The sequence below is a fragment of the Geotrypetes seraphini genome, chromosome 2 (genome assembly GCF_902459505.1).
Source record: "Geotrypetes seraphini chromosome 2, aGeoSer1.1, whole genome shotgun sequence".
NCBI classification, from domain to species: domain Eukaryota; kingdom Metazoa; phylum Chordata; class Amphibia; order Gymnophiona; family Dermophiidae; genus Geotrypetes; species Geotrypetes seraphini.
This window is the reverse complement of record NC_047085.1, coordinates 380958343-380982135: the sequence shown is the minus strand read 5'-3', so window position 1 is coordinate 380982135 and position 23793 is coordinate 380958343. Positions and strand designations below refer to the sequence as shown.

The window sequence follows — 23793 nt, the reverse complement described above, 5'->3', positions numbered from 1 at the left end:
CGAGGGCGGGAGGTGAGGAGCTTGCTTCGGATTGGTGAGTGAGGAGGGGAGTGGCCAGAGTGATCCCTGGCCGCGTTCTAAAATGGAATGCGGCCACGGATCAGAAAACACGGCGCCAGGGATCATGATTTTTCAAGAGTGCATGCGCGCTCTAGAGTTTTATTATATAGGATGTATATCATATGTAAACATATTGATAAAAGAAATATAATTGAAACCACAGTACAAATTACATATGCTGATAGATCAATGTAAACATGTAATCATGTAATTAAAAATGTAGTCACTTATCAATTTATATTAATATCCTTCTGCCACAACCATATTATTGCAATGTCAAAAGAATATGAAATTCATTAATACTAATAAAATTATTAATACTAATACAGTTATTCTAATTGTTTTCCCCATTCACACCAAAACCAAAAATCCATCTTACCATTCTTACCCCACATCGTATTAATTTATTTGTCATTCATACTTTCCAGTATATAAAAACATATAATTCCAAAATACTCTGCATTCACGCGTCAAAGCTACTTCATATATAAAATTAACCAGACACCACGCTTCCCCATTCATATCTAAAACCAATATAAGAACATGAGAACATAAGTATTGCCTCTGCTGGGTCAGACCAGGGGTCCATCGAGCCCAGAAGCCCGCTCCCGCAGCGGCCCTCCAGGTCATTGACATGTAAGTTCCCACCACCTGAATTGTTTATGCCCTAATCCTGAAGTACCCTGTATAGTACCCCTCTATCTATACCCTGTAATCCCTTTCTCCTTCAAGAAGTCATCCAAGCCCTTTTTGAAACCCATTATTGTACTCTGTCTTTTCACCTCTCCTGGAAGCGCATTCTTACCATCTGCATTTTCCCCTTTTGATATATCCTATGAAGCTATCAAAATCTTATCCAATGAATAAGTTAGATGAAAAACATCAGTTTATAACATAGTTAAATTAAATAATTTAACAAATCAATTTACATAGAACTTTATAAAGCAATTCATAAAGAAAATAAAAATATCTACCAACATCAGTGACTTACACAAACCAATACACTATAGAATTATTGACCTCAATATTAGCATATAAGTATATTCATTCAAATAGACAGTTAAACCTACAATCCTTCATACTGTGTTCAATCCCACTATCATACTCATTCAATCTGGATCATTAGCATTTCCCCTGGAGTCTTAATACTCCTCCTCGATGTCGGGCTCCAATGCATCAGAAAAGCCAACTCCATCAATGATCTTCCAAGATCTTGTGCCCAGCAACAGCTTTTACCTCTACTTCTTCAGACAGAAAATTCTTGTAAAACCAATCACCCCTGCATAAACAGAGCATGGAAGAGGCCAAAGGTAGAGCAGCAGACAGTATTACTGCACTTTTTTCTGGGAACTGTGCACATCTCCCTGATCTTTCCTGCACCCCATCAGTCTTGGGCTGGCTCTGGCACTGTTGAAAAAATACCCCAGGCTTTATTTGATTTTGAAGTTGTATCCTGCTGAGCTTTGGAACCAATAAGCTATTTCTTGTGTTATTGACGATCTAATTCTTGTGCCACCAACTGGCCATCTTCAAAATTAAAGAATAAAATGCCGGAAGAGCCACGGGTCAAGACTGCCTTGACCAAGCTCCGATCTGAATCAGCTAAACACAAGACTCCAGTGTGTGCATTCCCGCTCATTTCTCCCCCCCCCCCTTCCCAGGCATTGCCCGTGCATGCATGTCTCTGCACCTCTGTTCAAACAAAAACTTTTCCCTCCCTAGTGAGAACACATGAATGGTGCAATAACATAGGCAAAAGCATGCCACGAACATACCGCCAGTCCCTCAACCGACACTTCTGATATGCATCCGGTTCATCCGCGCTGAGGCTCCCGCATCCGCAGGGCGGAGAGCACAAAAAGGCAAAGCACATCCACCTGCTGACCTGCAAGAACTCGCTATCCCACCCTCCATGGCCGAGTGCAGGAATCGCCACATAGCTTTTTCTGCAAGGTTGCCTTTAACTTCCAGTCTGGCCTACCTCCTCTCTAGAAGTGCAGTACAGCTCCTGATGCCTGTTGGCTCCTGCCATGCTTCTCTTATCTCCTGAGACAGCCTCATCTTTGACAGCAGGGTTCATCGCCGCACTCCGGCTTGCCCAGCTCCATCTTTGAATGTAAAGCACAACTCCATCTTCAGATGTAATCCGGAGCTCTCTTTGACCTTTTGGCAATTCCATACTCAATTAATGATAGTTTGCCATCTTCAGCCAGAAGAGCTGACAGAGGCAGAAGATACACCCACAGAGACCAGCACCCTGCACAACAATAACACAGAAGCACGGGGAGGCAACTGGAAGCAGAGCACTTCCACACACATTTAACAATGTTAACTACCAGATTGAAGACGCACCGCAGGAAACTCTTGATATGTAGTAGCGAGTAGCGACCTTTTACTATGCGACCCCGGAAGCACACCGAGACTCCTCCCCTCGCCGGCAGACATAGTCTTCCTCTGCAGCGCCGAACCCAGTGGGTGAACTGCTCAGGAGCCAAAAGCAATTCCAAGATCGATGTTGTCTACTGCAAATTCAAAAACCCCGAGTCTTTGAGGCACCCTGGAGAGAAGAGCGGAGCAGAGCAGAGGTAAGTTGGATGCAATAATCCAAGAGTTAAGTTGGTTACAATAATCCAACCTCGAAAGAATGATTGATTGTACAAGAACAGAAAAATGTTGTTGATGGAAGCAGGATCTCACTTTTCTCAACATATGGAGACTAAAAAAAACATTTTTTCACCAGAGAATTAAGATAGTCATTGAAAGAAAGTGTTGAATCTATAATGACACTCAGAACTTTATTTGCGAATTCAATCGGTAGTGAAGATCCTGAAGGCAGTAGAATAGACAAAGGTAGCTGATCTAATTTTGGGCCTAGCCAGAGTAATTTTGTTTTAAACTCATTCAATTTCATTTGTACAATAAGGACCCACAACTGAAGTTTCATAATACATTCTATTATATTCTCAGCGAGGTTAGTGAGGTTCGGATCTGTCTCAAGGAGAACAAAGATATCATCTGCATACGTATACAGTGTTACAAAGAGAGAAAGATGGAAAAGCTTCAGAGTGGTCATGTAAATGTTGAAGAGAATAGGAGACAAAGGTGATCCTTGCAGAACTCCGCATAACAGCTTCCAAGAAGATGACATAGTGCTATTCATATTAACAGTGTATGAGCGAGATCGTAAGAATTTCGAGAACCAGTCTAGGGCTATAGAATCAATACCTATCTCAGAAAGTTGGTAAATCAAAATATCAAGGTGAACGACGTCAAAGGCCGCAGATACATAAGAACATTTTGTTGTGGGGATTGTGATATTCATTTTGTTACAGGGGCAGTCCAGTGCTTCACAATCACAGTCCAGAGGGGAGGGGGAAAAAACCTTGTTTTTGTGACCCACAGGTTGGGAATCACTGATTCCAGGAAGGTAGCCCAATAGAATTGAAACTTAAGCTTTGGATGGAAGTATAAAATGGCCGAGGGGAGAAATGAAGTCTACAAAATCCTGAGTGGTGTAAAATAAATCGATTTTTTAGTCCTTCAAAAATTACGAAGAAAAGGGGACACTCAAAGTTACAGGGAAATATTTTTTTCTCTCAGAGAATAGTAAACTCTGGAACATGTTGCCAGAGGATGTGGTAACAGCGGTTAATGCTGCTAGTTTTACAAAAATGGTTTGGATAAGTTCTTGAAGGAAATGCTATTGAGAGAAATGCTTGCCCTGGGATCGGTATCATGGAATGTTGCTACTATTTGGGTTTTTGCCAGGTACTTGTGACCTGGATTGGATGTTGTTGGAAACGAGATACTGGGCTAGATGGACCATTAGTCTAATCCAGTTTGGCTGTTCTTATGAGTCAAGGAAGAAGCCTTGACATCCTACCTCAGAGGAGTCCACAACCAAAACACTCAGACTTATTTGAGCCTTGATTCTCTGCTCTAGGAGATAAAGAGAAAGGAGAAAGCAAATGGGTTGCCAGTTTTGTTTCACAGCTATCCTCTGAGGCTCAAAGTGTCAAAGAGAATATGAGGGATAGATCATTGGGAAAACCTGATCTTCAGAAAAAAACAGAGTGAAGATTCTGCTAACCTACAGTCATCAAGGAGTGGGTTGGATGTTGGGGATTAGTGGAGCTGGTCAGGGCTGAGCCCTAAAAAGAAAGGAGATAGGATGTGGCCTGACCTGCCTGATCTAAGAGAAATAAAGCATTGAGGAATACAGAGGATGTTGCCTGACCTGCCTGGTCTAAGAGAAATGGAGCATTCGGGAAGACACAGAGCCACACGAGTGAAAGTGTGGAAAGAGGTGTGATTAGAGCACAGATCTGTGTGCCTAACAAAAGAATGTGAGAAGTTAAGGACAGTAAGGTATGTCCAGAAGCTAGAGAATAAGTATGGCAAAATCAGATCAAGAGGATAGAGTCTGCTAACCACATTGAGAGAAGGATAAAGTATTGTACAGAGAAGTACTACTGGCACATTTCATTTGCTGACATTAATGTGGCCTGTGCTATATGTAGTGCTTGTTCAGAACCTCTCTGTTCACTTGTTCATTGTTCTTTTGTTTTTGATGTATTACATCTTTTGTTACTGAAAACTCAATAAATATATTTGAAATCGAAATCTCTGAGCACAACCACAAGTGAAACTTGATTTCAAGGGGCTTCGCATAAAGGAACATTTTACTTTTTTGTAAAAGGAAAACTATATGCTTTGGGTATGTTCTGATTAAACATGAATATTATCCAACAGGAAACACCTGTCATCTGGGATAAGAAATGGCTCACAAACATCAAGTAGTAATTTGAAAAAATGAACAGGATCAGTGAAAAATTATGGTACAATCAGCTTACAAATTCTACAGTAGCCTAATGGTTAGAGCAGCAGCCTGAGAACTAGGGAAACCAGGTTTCAAATCCCACTTCAGCTTCTTGTAACCTAAGGCAAATCTCTCAAGTTTCCATTGCCTCAGTTACAAATGTAGGCCCTCCTTTACAAGGCCGTGCTAGTGTTTTTACAGCCGGCCGTGGTGGTAAGAACTCCAACGCTCATAGGATTTCTAGGAGCGTCAGAGTTCATACCACCGCGGCTGGTGCTAAAAACACTAGCAATGCTTTGTAAAGGAGAGGGTTAGATTGTGAAACCTCTAGGGAGAAAATACCCTCTGAACCTGAACCTAACTTACCTTGAGCTACTGAGAAAGATGTGAGCTAAATCCAAATTAAAGCTAGAGGGTAGAGGTGGGAGTAACACAAAGAAACACTTCAGAAAGGAGGTAGATGTATGGACCAACTTCTCAGCAAAGGCAAAACACTAATATAAGTAATTCTTATAATCAAATAGCCTCTTTGGTTGCCTATCTAATGGTGCACTTTTGCTTCAACATGTGAAGAGAACAGTAATGTCTGTTTTGGTTTTTTTTTTACCAGTGGCTTTTGCAACACTATCAATTTTTTTAAGGGCTACATTTCAATTAAAATTGATTAATCGTGCAAATAAAAGTATGTTATCCCCCCCCCCCCCCAACTGCATCTCCTTGTGACTCTGGGCAAGTCACTTAACCCTCGATTGCCCAGAGTCACAATGATGCACAGTGGGGGAAAAAGGTAAATAAATAATATACCTTTAATTGCACAATTAATCATGATTACAAAGTTTAATCAAAATGCAGCCCTAAAACAGTAAAGAATAAAAATTAATGAAAAAATAAGAAATACAAAATACAAATTGAAAAATTACAAACTAAAGAATCTAAAATAGCATGACAGTTTTCACTCTTTAGAAAAAAAAAATGTTTTAGAAGGTGAGGAGTCAAGTTGGCATAAATAACTGGGAAGAACCTACTTTCATCAGTTCATCCTGAAGCCTGAATTTTGAGAAGCATGCTAAGTAGAGTGATGAAGCTCATAACTGCAATTTTTTTTTATTAAACATAGCATCAATGCAGTTTTAGCGTTCTTGCAAATATTGTTTAAATGTCACCTGGATATTAATTATTCATCTAACATCAGAGCTTATCCTTCTCTAGATAATTTTCACCTTTTCAATTTGCCAGTGAAAGCAGCCAGAAAGCAATAAGTGTGTTAATGTAGTAATCAGTACCAACTAATGCAGTGCTCAAACATCAGTAGATCTGTAAATAGAGCAATCAGTATCATCTAAAGCTCTATGCAGGCATAAATGGCAGGTAACTCTTATTATTCAAAAGTAAATCTCCCTCTAGTGACATTTGAAAGTAAGACTACTTAGTAACATGCAGGGAGGGGGTAACTCTCTAGGGGACTTCATAAATTTGCTTCAGTTGTCTCTAACATCAAAAGGCACCTCTCCAGCAATAGGAAATCTTGAGACATCTCTCTTTTTCTAATAGTTCACCAAACAAGGCAACCCTCAGGTTCGATGGGGGGCCCTATATCCAGCAGACTCGCCAGCATATATTTGCTCCAAATGCCCAACTGAGGTTATCTTGACTGTTAGCAACTGAGTACACACAAGTTGTCAACACTCATGGCAACAAACATCATTCAGATATCTCCAACACAAAACAGAAAGGTTCTCTCTTTAGTGTTCTACCCGTGGACATAAGAACATAAAAGTTGCCATATTGGGACAGACCAAAGGTCCATCAAGCCCAATATCCTGTTTCCAACAGTGGCCAACCCAGGTCGCAAGTACCTAGCAAGATCCCAAGATGTAAAACAGATTTTATGCTGCTCATCCTAGGAATAAACAGTGGATTTCTCCATGTCCATCGTAATAACAGCTTATGGACTTTTATTTTAGGAAATTATCCAAACCTTTTTTTTAAACCCTGCTAAGCTGCTTTCACCACATTCTCTGGCAATGAATTCCAGAGTAGAGAATGACACAGGGAGAAATTTGTCCCTATCCCTCCAGGGTCTATCTCCATCCCCATGATTTCTGTCCCTGTCCTAACCCTGCAAGCACTGTCTTCATCTGCACATGCCTCGAATGCTTTAAAATAATATGTTTGCAGCTTGTTCAGATGAGGACAGAGCTTGCAGAGATTGGGCAGGGACAGAACTCATGGGGACGAGGATGGAGACAGATCCCATAAGGATGGGGACAAATTTGTCCCGTGTCATTCTCTATTCCAGAATTTAATTACACTGGAACTGAGAACTTGCAGAAGTATTTTTCTCTAGACATGAAAGCCTCCATGTGAGTGGAGGAGTGGCTTAATGGTTAGAGCAGCTGCCTTAGCACCCTGGGTTTGTGATTTAATTTCCCACCGCAGCCTCTTGTGACTCTGTGCAAGTCACTTAACACTTATTACCCCAGTACAAAATAAATACCTGTCTAAAATATGTAAACCACTTTGTGCAAACCACACAGAAATAGCAGTATATCAAGTCCCATCCCCTTTACCTGTGGTTCAGCTCTACAGGGCTTCCTGCCCTATTAAAGTCAATGGGCAAAAATGGTCAACATGCTCTTGAACTAGTCCAAAACGTCTTACACACCTACAATCTGATAGTTAGACATAGTGGTAAGTGTTTGCTTTAAAACCCATGATTAAGTTATACCCAGGCATTCAGCACTGAATATCAAGGTATAATGGAAAGCCCTGGAAGTTACCCGGATAATGATAATATCTCTTATCAGCTTTTTCACCACTGCAAAGTAAATATCTAGTGAAAATGTACTGTGGGGAAGCATAATACTGAAATAGCATGCCCCACTTGCAGTCCAGCATCCATGTCCCCTCCTCTCCCCCCATCACATGCCAAGCATCCATGTTCCTTCCCCCCCCCATCCATATTGTGGTCTAGCATCCATGTCCCTGTTCCCTTTAACGGGTGCTAGAATATATGTCTGTCTGTCTTTATTTCTGTCTCTCTCTCTTTGTCCCGCTGTCTTTCTTTCTGTCTGTCTCTCTCCCTGGCCTCCTTTGTCTGTCTGTCTTTCTGGTGCTAGAATATATATCTGTCTTTCTTTCTGTTTCTCTCCCTACCCCTGTCTTTTTCTTTCTGTCTCTCTTCCTCCTGCTGCCTTTCTTTCTGTCTCTCTCCCTCCCTGGCCCCCTTTGTCTGTCTGTCTTTCTGTCTCTCTCCCTGCCCCTGTCCCTGTGTCTTTCTTCCTATCTCCTTCCCTACTTCCCTGTGCAGCAGCCACAGTATTCCCTCTCCCTCCATTTCCCTGTGCATCATCATTTTTTCCCTCAGTCTAGCTTCTTCTGCCCCTCCGGCCTGTAGGTCAGGGGTTTCTCGGGCTGACCGCCACCCGCTGCTGATGGCTCCATGCTCCATGCTCGGCCGCCACGGCATGCAGCCTTCACCGACAGCCGACAGCCGCCGAAGCCGCCGAGGCCTGCAGCTGCCGACAGCCGCCGCGATCTGCAGCTGCCGACAGCTGCCGCGGCCGACATCCGCCTCAGGGGGAAGAGAGAAAGAGAGAGAGATTTGCGCGCATGCGCACTCCTACCTGCGGTGCCCTACAGCTCACAGAAAATGGGAGCACGCAGGTGGGAGTGCACATGCGCGGCTTAGGGTTTTATTAGATATAAATCTCTAGTGAGGCCCCATTTGGAATACTGTGTGCAATTTTGGAGACCCCACCTTCGGTCCAGAGGGCTGCTACAAAATTAGTTAGTGGGCTTTGTCATAAATCGTATGGAGACAGACTTAGAGATCTTAATACTCTGGAGGAAAAATGAGAGAGAGGGGATATGATAAATCTAATCTAATCTACTCAGTTTACAAATAGTCAGAAGACTAGAATGTACATAAATGATAAGGAATAAAGCAAAATTTAAATTAGAAATTTATCATAAAAAGGTCTAGCATTGTTATTGGTTAGTGGACTCTGCAGGTAAATTTTTTTAGATAGTGTGAAAATAGCAAGGTTTTTAAGGTTTTCAGGAATAAAGACATTTAAATATCCCTGTGGCATTAATGTACAGGAGTTGAGTCTTTTTCAAATGAAGGAAAACTCCAAAAGGAGAGGGCATAGGATGAAGTTAAGAGGTGATAGGCTCAGGAGTAATGTAAGAAAATACTTCTTTACAGAAAGGGTAGTAGATGCATGAAATAGTCTCCCAATGGAGGTGGTAAAGATGAAAACTGAATCTGAATTCAAAATAGCATGAGACAAGCATGTGTAGGGTTGCCAGATTTTACTATAGTAAATTTGGACCTCCTAGACCCGCCCCAGACCTACCCAGTTCCACCCATCCCTGCCCCGTTACTCCACAGTCCCGCCCCTAATCCCACCCCAGCCCCATACCCACTGCCTGCTCTCGTTGGGCAGAAGGAAATCCGCGCATGCGTGGATGCCATGCGATGACATCACGTGCACAAGCACGTGACATCATCATGTGGCATCCGCCCATGTGTGGATTTCCTCCTGTCTGACAATTTAGAGGACACTTTTCAAAATCTGGCCAAAGTGCCAGGTTTTGAAAAGCTGTCCGGACCCCCATACATCTCCTCAAAAGGAGGACATGTTCGGGAAAATCTGGATGTCTGGTAACCCTACGCATATGAGATCTCTTAGAGAGAGGAAGAGATAGCGGATGTTGTGGATGAGCAGACTGGATAGGCCATTCGGCTTTTATCTGCCATCATGTTTCTATGGTAAGACACTGGCTACATACATAGGGTAAATTTCTCATAAAGCACTGCCTGGCTTCCAGATAGAAGACATTAGTACTACTTAATCATTCAAAAATGAAGACAGTAAAATGCACTGACATCGAAGCAATACTGAAGCTGCTCTTGCAAACACCCCTGCTCTTTTGAGAACATGCTGTGAGTCAGGTTGACATTAAACGTCTTTGAATATGGACACTTGGAACTGTATGTATGAAAGCAAAGAAACAAAAATGCAACTCATCTGGCTGGGTCACCTTGCTATTTTGTGAAAAGTCAACATATTCATTCTGAAGCAGTGACCTTTGCAACTGAATAAATAACATGGAACAATGAAAGTTTGTTATCATTGTGTTTGCTTTCAAAATAATTTGTACAAATATTATAAAATGTGCTTTGTACCATGTATAAACAGAACAGTGGTTTAACACTGTTAATACTGTAATTATTGCATATACAACAAATAGTCAAAGCTGAATTTTAGAAGCCTAATTTGCATATACCTTGAGAAATGAGGGATCATGGGAACTACCATGAGCTTAAAGGGTACCAAGAATTAGGGCTACTACTGGCTGATCCCATTGCTTAGCAGATTGGCTGACCTAGACCTGATCTTGGAGCTGGTGACTAGATTATATTTTGAATGTCCTGGCCAGATGTGTGGGCTCACAGTGGTGGGCCACAGCACTTGCAGACATAGTTTTGGATGCACGCATTCCATTGTTACAAAATCATTCATGCATCCTCAATTACATCAATAACACAGATTGAGAGAGGATACCGATTGTGACACCACTAGGGTGGTATATTTGATCAAATGCCCCTGCCCGTTGTTATATATTGGCTACACAACTAGATCCATTCACACTAGGATTGTGGAACACCTCAGCAAGATATGTCGGGAAGATCACACGGTCTCACTTACCCAACATCAATATGAAAAACTCATAGCATTGCTGATCTTAAGTTCCTGGTGCTGGAAGCACCAAACTTCAACATGGAGGCAATCTACCGGCAGTGCTATGGAAGAAAGAGCAGCAATGGATTTACAAATGGCAGACAGTTACACCGCGGGGCCTCAATAAAGAGGTTGAGTGGTGGGCTTTTCTTAATTAACAGCTGACTGGTGTAATTCACACACGCCCAGAAGAGCTTGCTAGTCAGGTTTTTGAGGTATCCACAATGAATATGCATGATATTCATTTGCATAAACTGCCTTCATTGTATGAAAATATATTTCATGCATATTCATTGTGAATATCCTGAAAACCTGACTGGCAAGGGGGTACTCCAGGACCGACATGGGAAGCATTAATTTAAACCACTCCAATATCTACAGAAGACTCTAATCCTTAGTTTTCAATTGTTATTTAAGGTAAATAAACAAACAATCAAGTGTTGTTGAAACAGAGGAGTTCTGCCCAGGTGCCTAAAGAGCCTTTCTGAAACTGCTTCAGTTCAACAGTCTTAGACCAAAGGCCAAGCAGTGGCAGATATAGGATGTGGGGAAAAGGCAATGGAATCACAAGGGAAAGGGAGAGAAACAAAGGCAAAAAAACTTGCCTCCAGAGCCGAAGTAAAGTTGTTGAGGAAATTCCGGCGTGGACGGCAGGGGAAGCCTGGGGCTCACCCTGCCCCTCCCCCCCCCCCCCCTGGGGCTCCCCCCCCCCCCCCCCCCCCCCCCCCCCGCCAACAAGCGATTTGCAAGCGGAGAACCCGGTACGCCAACATCTGAAGCCAGGTCTCCCTTGAAGCGACTGAACATTTCGTGCACACACCAGTTGAATCCACCGCTCGGCGCCCACAGAAAATGTACTTTTTCTGCATTTTTGAAGTGCTCATAATGAAAGTGTCAAAAACCCACACACGTCATGTAAAAATGGTGGCCTCAGGCCTTTTTTTTCTCATTACAAAGCTCCTTTTATTTCTTATGTCTTTTATTTGTTCTTTTTATTTCTTCTCACAGCTAACCAGCTGTATCAAAAAAGCAGACTCCACAGGCACTCTAAACCTTAGTCTGTGCCAGTATCGGTGGCCAGGCGTACAGTTGAGACTCCTCTAGATTCAGAAAAATCTGTGGAGGGGGGGAATAGGAGGAAGGATTCAACCCTTCTGAGTTTGATACCCCCAAGGTTGGTAGAAACCCCCCCCACGAGTGGGTCCCCCAAGCTCAGTCCAGGCAGACAAAGGGACAAGAAAGATTCACTAACCAGATCCAATAGGCATTAACACACCTCAGCACAGCCTGCACAAACAGACCACTCCACCTGCAGGAGACTGAGAAAAGACTGATTGTAAGAGTGACTGCACAGCCCACTTATACTGATGCCAAAAGTTAGTGTCTCAATCTCCACCTGCAGGCAGAGGTGCATAAACCCATCCGTTTCTGTGCCGGTCTGGAGGGACGATAAAGAAAGATGTTTTTTTTCCTTCTCTTCAGCACACCAAGAGAGAGGGAACAGGTACACCCAGAAGGGAGTAAGGCAGAAGCTCAGCCATTCAGAAAATTGCATGTGACCCTGCTGAGTGAGAGGTGATCATGTGTAGGGTTACCATATTTGTAAACTAAAAAAAGAGAATACATGATCTGCCCCGGCCCTGCCCATGATCCCTCCCCTGCTTCACCCAAAGTGCCCTGCCCTGCTCCTGCCTCACACTAGTCTCACCCCATTCCACCCCTCAGCGCAGCCTCTCTCTATCTCTCTCTAGCCCCCTACTTGAGTCTCCCATGTGTCTCCTTATACCTCCTCGGTCCTGCAATTTCAAACTTCAGGCAGCAGACAACTAGAAACATTAGCACCATGATCCTGTTGCCATTGGCCTAGCCTAGAAACCTTCACTCTGCAGCATCCTGCCTACGCGGGAACAGGAAGTCTCTGCAGAGTGAAGGTTTCCAGGGCAGGCTGATGGCAGCAGGATCATGTTGCTAACACTGTCAGCTGTTGGCTTCCCGAAGTTTGGAAATTGCAACACCAGAAGAGGTACATGGGCATGGGGACAGGCCAACAGGACAGTCAGGATATTCACAATTAATATTTATTTCTCGGGCGAGGGCCGGACTGGAGAGAGTGTGTTCAAAACCTGAACAATCTCTCTCCAGTCCAGGAAACTATCCAGACACCAAACAGTCCTCTAAAAAGAGGATATATCTGCATAAATCTGGATGTCTGGTAATCCCAGCCATGTGTGAGATGATGACCAATAGGAGTAAAGCTCACACAACTAAGCAAGAATCAACTTGCATTGGCAAAGGCTGTCAATTCAATACAACTGAACAAAAACATATACACACTGTTGTGGAGGAAGAATAATCAGTATTATAATAAATAACACAAAAATTACACTGATTCAAATACATATATTTGACATCTTCAATGATTACAGTAGTAAGAAATAAAGAGGATGCATGCTGTAACCATGAAATAGAATATTTTGTTAAATGGAAACTGTATTAAAATTAAGGATTATACCCAGAGCTATATGATATATATTTAAATAGCTCTCAAGCTTGATGCTTGTATCTCATCTAGTACATTTCTGAATGTTTCCACACAGACTTCTCTCTTTGGATGTCTCTGGGCAGCAAGCTTCCACACTGTTTCAAATGTGTCATCTGGAATGTTCACGCCAACGTTACGGAAAATTTCTGCAACCTGTAAAAGTTACACATGCAAACATTTTTCACATAGAAGATGATGATTTCATGTAACATGTTTTGAGAAACAGATAATAACAGGCATCCTCCCTTTTCCACAAAATACATTTGGTCAAATTTACTCTATTTTTAAAATAGATATCACTGAAAAGTTACAGATGGCATTAATAATTTTTGCTATCCATCATCAGTAAATAACAATATAACAATATCCCCAGCTGGGGATAAAATTATTCAGTTACGCAGATGACTTCACGATCATCATCCCATTTGCTAACTCTCTCTCGGAAGCTACTCCCAAGGCAACAGAAGTACTAAATCTGATGGAGCAGTGGATGTCTGAATTCAGACTGAGACTCAACTTAGAAAAAACAACATTTTTCGTAGCCTCCCCACACCCACTTGACACCAAAACATCACTCTGCATCAATAAATTTAGTTACCCTATTCAATCTACTATGAAGATATTGGGTATAACATTGGATCAGAGCCTAACCATGAAAGACCAAGTTGACTCCTTAATTAGAAAGAGTTTTTTCACTCTATGGAAGCTTCGGTCCATTAGAGCATATTTTGACATGGCAGCTTTTAGAATTCTGGTACAGTCCCTCGTTTTAAGTCGACTTGATTACTGTAATATCGCCTATTTGGCAATTGCCCAAAAGAATATGCGACGATTACAACTGGTGCAAAATGCAGCGATTAAACTGATCTTCGGAATGAAGAAATCTGATCATGTAACACCTTACTACCAACTACTGGATTGGCTGCCGATGGAGGCGCGTGTGAAGTTTAAATTCAGTTGTTTTTGCTTTAAGGCACTATTCAGTCTAGCCCCTAAATATATAACTGACCTTTTCTCTTTCTCAGCCAACAAACATAAGAAAAGCTCACACTTGAACTTTGTTTCCCCTCCAGTTAGAGGATGTAAACTTAAAAAACATCATCAACACCTTCTCTCACATCAGGCAGCATTATGGGGTAAAGATCTAGATCAATTGCTTATGCCCACTACGTATGGGGAATTTAGGAAACGCCTAAAAACATATCTGTTCCTGAAGTATTTAAGTAGCTGACCTGTACAATTCTTACTCCAAAATAACTGTTAATCTACACCTGTTAATCACTAGCTCTTAACTCCGTTTATTCCACTCAAGTTGTACCATCTTTTAATCATTGTAAACCGCATAGAACTTCATGGTCCTGCGGTATATAAACTGTTATTATTATTATTATTATTATTAAACAATACTTATACAGTAAGAGGCTCATTTTCAAAAAGAAAGACAGCATAAACCAACACTTGAACGATTTAATCGCCAAACATCCATTACATTACATTACATAACTGGCTTATATTCCGCCTGTACCTTTCAGTTCTAAGTGGATTACATCAGAACGATAACTGGACATTTCCAGGAAGAGAAATACAAATTACAAAGTGACAATTTTGAAAACTTACTTTCTAGACCAGTGTTTCTCAACTTTTTCAAGCCAAATGCCCTCTAAATCTAACAAATATCAAACAAACACTCCCGTCCAAGTTCCACCCCAGACCCACCCAAACTCCACTCTAGACCCCACCCCCCATAATAATAGTACTAATTGTAATGCAATTTCTTCCATCCATTTTCATATACACAAAATATAATCTTATTAATACATAATGGTATCCATAAATTAAAAAAAAAAAAACAAAGCACACTGTATTCACTTATTTGGGGGAGGTTTTCAAAGAGGTCAAGGCAGATGACTAAATATGCAATGTCACCTCAGTAACAACTATAGAAAAATAGACAAATATAGTGCAAAATATAGACAGCAGATATAAATTGTCAAAACTGACACATTTCGATCACTAAATTGAAAATAAAATGATGTTTCCTACCTTTGTTGTCTGGAGATTTCATGAGTCTGCACTTCCTTCTGACTGTGCATTCAATGTTTCTTTCTTTCTGCCTCCTGCATGCTTCCTCTCCTTCAGTCCTCATTCCCTCCCCCAACCAACATCTCTCTCTCCCTCCATGAGTCCAACTTTTTAATCTCTGCCCTCTCCCCCTTCCCTGAGTATGACATTTCTCCTTTCCTCCTTTCAGCCCTCCCCATCCATCTCTCCCTCTCCATGAGTCCAACATTTTCTGCCTCCTGCACGCTTTCTCTATTTCTCCTCGCCCGCTTCCCTCAAGTGTGACATCCCTCCTTCCCAGCCCATCTCTCCCCAACCCCACTCACATGTTCTCTTCCCATGCCCCATTTCTCCGTCTCCTCCACACTATGTCCATTTCTCCCTTTCATCACTCTCATTCATCCTGCAACAATTTTCCTTCCTTCCTTTCCCCCAACCCCACTAACAACTAATATGCTCTCTTCCTATGCACCATCTCCCCTACCCTCCAGCATGCAACTCTTTCCTTTCCCTCCCCTTCTCCTCCAAGAGCACCTCCCCTTCAGCATTCAGCACCTTTTCCTTCCCCTCCCTTTCTGCCAGGTCCAGCAGCACCTCTTCTCCCTTCCCTTTCCCTCCCCTTGTCCAGCAGCATCTCTCCTTCTCCCCATGTACAGCAGTACTCCTCCCTATCCAACAGCACCTCTCCTCTCCCTAGCGGCAGCTCACTGCATGCTTTTAACTTCCCCACACAGCTGCCACTAGTATTAGTTTAGCTGTGGTTCCATCAGGCAGCCTCAAGACCTTTGCTAGGCCAACCTGCCTCCGGGATATACCGTATTTTTTGCTCCATAAGACACACTTTTTTTCCACCCAAAAGTAGGTGGAAATGTCGGTGTGTCTTATGCAGTGAAGATACAAATTTTTACCACCCCCCTATACCTTTTGAAACCACCCCCCTCCCCCCCGGTCATACCTTTTTAAATCATCCACACACCCGTTTCTTTTTTAATGCCCTTTATAGCCTGGTGGTCCAGTGGTGTATTGGCTGGCAGGAACGATCTTTCTATGCTCCTGCCTGGGCCCGTGCCGCTTTCTGAATGGCTTCCGTCAGTTCTCGCAAGTCCTGCAAAAACTGATGTCAGCCATTCAGAAAGTGGCGCAGACCCAGGCAGGAGCGTGATAAGCTCGCAGGGAGGGGGAAAAGGGTGCACAGCCTGGCAAGAAGAGGGGGACAGGTTGCAGAGCCTGGCAGGGAGTGAAGTGGCTGGGTGCAGAGCCTGGCAGGGAGTGAGGTGGCTGGACGCACAGCCTGGTATATTTTAGTACACAATTTGATTTAGAATGTTTTTTTCCTTGTTTTCCTTCTCTAAATCTAGGGTGTGTCTTATGGTCAGGTGCATCTTATAATGCAAAAAATACGGTAGTTTAGATGGAACATAGGTGAAGTTATAAAAAAATGTGGGGACAAGTACCCTCTAATTCTTATATTTTAATATTTTTATTAATCACATAAGCAGCATGATAACAACAGGAACATCAATAGTAAGCAAGTGAGCACCTAAATGTATGCACCATTTCCCCATGCTCAGATTATAGAATACTAGCACTTATGCACATGAATGTAACAGTTAGTGCCAGGTGGCTGCTAATCAGTATTCAGTAATCTTAGTTCACAACTTGGAGGTGTTAACATAGATGTGCATGGATGTCTCCCACAATTAAGTGTAATGTAATGTAATGTAATGTAATTTATTTCTTATATACCGCTACATCCGTTAGGTTCTAAGCGGTTTGAAGAAAATATACATTAAGATTATAAATGAGAAGTAAGAAGGTACTTAAAAAATTCCCTTACTGTCCCGAAGGCTCACAATCTAACTAAAGTACCTGGAATGTCATAAAATAGTGTTATTTGTACACCACAGTGTCTCATCCAGGTGCTCACACTTACACCTGATCACGTTATAGAATTTGGGCTTAGGGCTCAGAATTTTGGTGGCTATCTTTTGGCACATCCAAATTTATACCTTCTTCAGAGCAAGTGTAAATTTGAGCATCAGCAGCTGAGCACTATAGGAGCTGAATCTGGGATTCTATTTTATAAAGGCACATGAGTAACTCTATTGCTTTTATGAAATAGGCTTAAAACAGGCACATTTTTGAACTTCTCACATATTCATTTATAAAATCAAACCTAATAGTAGAAGACAGTTTGTTTTTAAAGAATAGTAGCTTTTTATTAGGACATTTCCCAGCAGTTATTGCACAGTGAGCACAGCTCAGGAGTTAAGGTAAAATTACATTTTCTTAACCTACCAGGGCATACAATTGATTCTTCTTCATATTTACCCTAATCTTCCAGCTTTGAAGAATTATGTTCAAGATCTGCAATCCAGTACATGTCATTGAAGAGTGGATATATGGATAGAGATAATTTTTCAAAGCTATTTTATTACAAAGCGCCACCCACTGTTGTTGACTGTTCACAGTACAGGATTTCTACCTGAGACCAAACACAGGGCAGGAAAGGAGCAGGGCTATAGCAGGAGAAAATGGGATTTTCATATTCAAAGCACCATGAGGACTCTCTGGGGGCACATTTGCATATGATTCAAAACAGGTACAAGTTCCTGCCTTTCTCCTGCAGGCTGGATTTTAAAAGTCAAACTTCATGTGGGATTTCCCTTGACCATAGGCCTTCTGTTTTGATTATAAATCTACCCATTATGGGTACAAATTTTAAACAATTACTGACCATCATTTTTCACAATCCATTTCCGCATTTAAGTTACACATTTCTGGGCATTTTGGTTGGCCTGTCTAATGGCTAGATTTGAAAACATATCCTCAAATACAAAAGTAAAAATATCAATATTAAGCAGTACCTCTTCTTTGGAACGTGACTCAAAAAAGTCACTTTCATGTATTCCTTTCTGGCTGAAGACAGATGGAGAAAGCAAACCAAAGGCATTGGCTTCATCACCATAACTAGTTTTGTCATTTAAACGTCGAACACGAGGTACAGGAATGTCAGTACGAATAGATGGGATACCACCCATTTTGTAACCTGTGAAAAAAATAATAATTTTGTACAGGGAAAAAACAGTTGGGCAGAACAGTGTAGCTAATAAACAAAAACTGTATCACAACAGTACAGATTAAATACATATCCAAAACTGACAGAAATGCAGACCAATAGAAACAGAGAAAAATACATACAAAATAGCATCTGAGCCTCCCTAGAAAGTCGTCAGGTTCTAAAATATATCTCCTTTCTCTGTCATCTCTGTTTTGCATTAGAATTGAGGGGTTTTTAAACCTTCATGTTGATTTAACACAGGCCAGGGTTTATTTTCAATTTAGAACTTTTCACTAAAGGAATTAATTAATTAGGTAATATAATTTTCAAGAATTCGGGAAGCAAACAATTTAAAAAGTAACAGCAATCAAAAATCATTAAGTCAGATTTTAGTTTTTCCTTTTCAATTAATTCTGAACAGGAATTGAAAGCTCCTCCACTTATCCATTCCCCATATTAGATCTAAATAAATAAGGGAGCACTGTTTAAGCATCTTCCGAAAACTAAATCACTAAATCAAAGAGAAGATTTTCAGAATGTTCATGTGTACTTTTAACTTAAAAGGCTTTGCTCCAAGTTTCAAAGTGAAAATATCCATTTATATTCATATTTAAACTTGAAGTGGATATAAAACAGCAAGAGTTATTTACATCCATTGTACATATACAGTACATACTTTTTCAAAGGAAACAATGCATGTAGACAATGCACATCATATTCCCCCCCCCACCCCATGGCCACATGCTCCCAGGAATGCCCCACAACACACATATCATTAGCTGCATTTAGAAAAAGTCAAATTTCAGACCACCAATTTACATGGGTAAATGGTTTAAAAGGCTTTTAAAAATTGCCTTCCTACTCTATAAATACCTTAAGACCTCAAGAAAGATGTTAGAGAAGATTTTGAAAAGTAGGTCATAATAAAAGTTAGATCAAGGAAATTGAATACCTTTGAAGATTGCATAAAGATCCTAGAGTAGGTCAAACAAGTGAAGGAAAACCATGAACATTTTGAGGAGCTATACCATCAGCAAAGTGAACAATGTGGATATTTATATACAGTATGTTCATTGTACTTACGGGCTGTTGGAAAACCTCCTACTACACCATTGATCGCAGAAGAGGTTGTGCGAAAGTGGTTCCGTGCTTGATCTGATGGTTTGGTCAAAGACTTTGGTGTCTCTTCAGAGTTATCCTCTTCTTTTTCTAAAAAATCTAAAGTATTTGCCACTTTTGTGTCTGTCAATTTAACTTCTTCATCACCTTTTGTACTTTCTTTGTATTTTTGTACTTCATCACCTTTTGTACTTTTGCACCCTGTAAAGATTGCCATTAATAAAACATAATTAGCTTGTTAGTACAATTTAGCCATGCTCAAGTGATTATAGTAAAATATAAATTTGTATTTAAAAAATCTACAGTGAACCTCCTTTATACTGAAACTTCACTTCTTAGTACAAAATCTCTACTACAGTACAAAATAACGAGGGCGTGGCCATGCTGTGAGCAGGGAAGCTGTGTTTTTCCTGAGCTCTGTAGCTCTCCCTTCCCTCTGCTTATTTTGAACTATTTTCTGCTTTGGTTCGCGACCCGATTTGGAGCAAGTGACCTTGCTTCCCTTTATGAACAAGTTTGACGAAAAAACGGAGCCGTTATGTCCACCAAAAGTGCTAAGAAGGACGGGACATGTGGGAAGGCCCAGGCTTCAGCAGAGGAAAAATTGGCAGGTGGGGCCGAGGACTCTGACCCTGTTACTGAACCGCTGGCGTCCAAAATCACAGCGGCAGTGGTCTCAGCGTTGGGCACGAGATTAGACACGGTTACAGAGACCTTAGTGACTTTGTCCACGGCAGTGCATGCGTTTCACAGAAGAGTGACGGAGGTGGAACAGCGGGTGAGCTCAGCAGAGGACTCTCTGAATGCAGTGCAATGTGAGCTTGCTACGCTGCGCGCCCAGGTGTCTGCTTGCACGGACAAGATTGATGATCTGGAGAACCGTTCCCGTCAGAACAACTTGCGCCTCGTGGGCATACCTGAAGTGGTGCCTGATGCTACTTTGGCTACTGTCCTGGAGAAGTGGCTTTCGTCTGAGCTCTTGGATACAGCTGCTTTAGGCCCTGTGCGGATTGAGCGGGCCCACCGGCTGGGTAGGAAGGTAGATGGTGCTGCAAGACCGCGCATTGTCATCCTGCGCCTGCTTAACTTTGCCATTAAAGACCAGATTATGAAATCCTACCGCAAGAAGAAAGATCTTACGTTCCAGAATCAGAGGATCCTTGTTTTCAAAGATTATTCTGTCAAGGTGGCGTCCCTCAGGAGAGGGTTCTCTTCTGTTTGCAAGAAGCTGATGGACAGGGATGTTCATTTTACTCTACAGTTCCCGGCCAGGCTTCGTGTGCTTTACCAGGGACAGCCGCATGTATTTGACACGTGTGAGGCGGCTCAGGCACAATTGCTGCAGTGGTTCCCGTCCCCGGATGGCTTGGCCTGAGTTGCCCGGCGGACTGTGCCTGTGTGTTCTTCGTTTTCCGGCTCTTGCCCTCCTACTGCCTGGGAGTTTCTGTTTCACGGGTGGCATAAGGGGGACTGGAGACTTGTAGGAGACACGAGGCTGGCATCTTCATAGCCTGTGCATTCCTGGGCATGGAACATAGGTATGCCTAATGTTACCCTGTACATTTGCTGTTCTGTGTCTGGTTTTTTCACTGTTCTGTTTTATTTATTTGGTTCCTGGTATGCCGGGTTTGCATATGTGGAGGGGAGGGGGAGCTATTGGCATGGGGGCACCCTCGATCTGTTTGGCATAGTGGATGGTGATTTGACTCAGAGGGGGATGGGTGGGGGAGGGGGAAGGTTGGGAAGGTTGGGGGTGGGGGTCTGGGGGGGATGTGGATGTGTTTGATTCTTGGGTGAGTGAGTGTTTGTGGTGTGTCTGCTGGGGTGAGGGCTGGGCGCCCTGGTAGCAGTTTTTGTTTATTCTGCTTGCTAATCCTTTCCGCAGGGGCCCATGAGAGCTAAGAGGGGACTTCGCTGTGTCTCATGGAATGTTTCCGGGATAAACTCCCCAGTTAAACGAGCAAAGATCCTTCAGTGTCTGGCCCGCCATCAGGCAGACATTGCTGGTTTACAGGAGACTAAACTCTCTTCGCTTGAGCATGCTAAACTCAAGCGTTCGTGGGTTGGTCAGTGTTATCATGCCTCCTCATCCAAAGCTAAGGTAGGGGTGGCTCTTCTTATTCATAAGTCTGTACCTTTTACTATGACCAAGGTCATTTCTGACCCAGAGGGACACTATGTGTTGGTTCAGGGTATGCTCCATCAACAGCGGGTACTCCTAGCCTCTGTCTATGCTCCTAATGTGGCACAGCGTTCCTATTTCAAAAGGCTTTTGGGTACTCTTCTCCCTTTACAATCTCAGTTCTCTGCTCCTCTGGTTCTTTTGGGGGACTTTAATTCTGTACTTGACTCCAGTCTGGATTGTTCTGGGAGGTCTACACGCACTTCCCCTAAATCTGATAATGGACTGCAGTCTTTTATACAGACCCTGGATCTGATGGATGTGTGGCGTATTCTGCATCCTGGGGACCATGATTACACTCATATTTCTAAGGTACATCACACATCTGCTAGGATTGACTATACTCTCCTTTCCCGTTCTTCTTTTCACTGTGTCTCTGGGGCGTCTATTGGGGCCTTGGCTATTTCGGACCATGCTCCGATATGGCTTGACCTACTGCTGGGGGGGGGAATCGGGGGGGTGGATATAGATGGAGATTTCCTGCAGCTTTTTATCATGACCCCGATTTTTCCTCCTTTCTCATCAAGTCCTGGAGAGATTTTGTTTCATTCAATGGGGAGCATTGGAGCATTCAATGGGGAGCATTGGAGTACGGCTAAGGTGGTGTTGCGGGGGGCCATTATAGAATATAGCTCCCGTAAGCGTAAGATTTTAGCTTCTAAGATTTTGGATTTGGAACAGGGTTAAAATCAGCCATCAGTTGTTTATTCGTTCTCCCACCACACAACATTGGCATGACTTTTATACTGCCCAGACGGCTTTCAATACCTTATTGCATGAGCGGGCGTGTAATTCTTTATTTCATTCCAAATATAAATTTCATAGGTTTGGTAATAGGCCTGGCCGAATGCTTGCCAATTTGACTAAGGGTTGGAGAGGTCCTACTTTGATCTCTTCCCTGCGCACTGCTCCGGGACAGCTTGTGGCTCAGCAATCGCAGCTGGAGGCCCTTTTTGTTCAATATTATCGAAAACTATATACGGCAGAGGTTGTGGATAAGACTCAGTTGATTGAGGACTTCCTTGATTCTCTGGCATTACCCATCTTGCCGGCTGCCGCTAGTGAGGTTTTGAACCTCCCTATTTCTCGGGAAGAGGTTCTAGGTGTTGCGAAGAGGCTTCCCCTGGGTAAATCTCTGGGACCCGATGGGTTCAGTGGTGAATTTTTCAGGCTTCTTAGTGGCTACATTGTGGACCCGCTTTGTCGCTATTTTAATCAGGCCATTGAACATGGCTCCTTTCCCGAGCTGGCTAATCAGGCTCTTATTACAGTTCTGACTAAACCGGGAAAGGACCATAGCCTGGTCGAGTCCTACCGCCCTATTTCCCTTATTAATGTGGATTTAAAAATACTGGCCAAATTGTTAACAGACCGCCTGGCTCCTTATTTACCCACCTTGATACAGGAGGATCAGGTCGGTTTTGAGTCGGGCAGGCAGGCGGGACATAATGTACGCAAACTTTTGTTGGCTATGGCACATTGTGACTACCATCGAATTCCTTTGCTGGTCATTAATTTTGACTCGGAGAAGTCATTTGATCGGGTCGAATGGGCCTTTCTTTTTCCGTTATTGGCTAGATATGGGATCTCGGGGTTCTTCATGTAGGCCTTACGAACCTTGTATTCCAACCCGGCGGCAGCGGTGCTAGTTAATGGTTGTCCCTCCTCAGTATTTCGACTGGAGAGGGGGACTAGGCAGGGTTGCCCATTGTCCCCACTTTTATACATCTTGTTTTTGGAGCCTTTATTGATCCGGCTTCGGCATCATCCGGATCTCTCAGGGTTGGCGGTGGGTGGCTCGTCGATCCGCTGCATGGCTTTTGCTGACGAAATTATGGTTATCCTTACGGACCCGAAGAAGGCTCTAGGTCCTTTATTGGATCTCTTTCATAGTTTTGGGGAGCTCTCTGGATTGAAGCTTAATGTCTCTAAATCGGAGACTATGGTTTTACATCTTGATATCGATGCGGTGTGGCCTCTTTTTCCACTGAGAGCGACACCTCGCCAGGTTAAATATTTAGGGGTCTATGTACCTTCAGCTCTGAATCAGTTGTATGAGGCTAATGTGGGGCCCTTACTTAAAAAAACGGTTGAGCTCCTACGTCTTTGGGGTGCACTCCCTCTCTCTTTGTCCGGGCGTATCTATTTGTATAATATGATGCTGGTGCCTCGATGGTTGTATCTTCTACAGACCTTACC

The 23793-nt window shown here is 42.7% G+C and overlaps 1 protein-coding gene across 2 annotated transcripts in view; it reads right to left on the bottom strand.

Moving 5' to 3' along the window:
- Positions 1 to 13051: 13051 nt before the first annotated feature.
- Positions 13052 to 23793, bottom strand: part of EFHB (EF-hand domain family member B) — a 120227-nt gene continuing 109485 nt past the window's right edge. For both annotated transcript variants that reach the window (XM_033930668.1, XM_033930669.1), the window contains 3 exons: positions 19377 to 19613; positions 18100 to 18281; positions 13052 to 13324 (listed from right to left, as the gene is read on the bottom strand). In XM_033930668.1, coding sequence (XP_033786559.1) covers positions 13163 to 13324; positions 18100 to 18281; positions 19377 to 19613 — 581 coding nt within the window. In that variant the 3' untranslated portion in view covers positions 13052 to 13162. The remainder of the gene's footprint in view (positions 13325 to 18099; positions 18282 to 19376; positions 19614 to 23793) is intronic.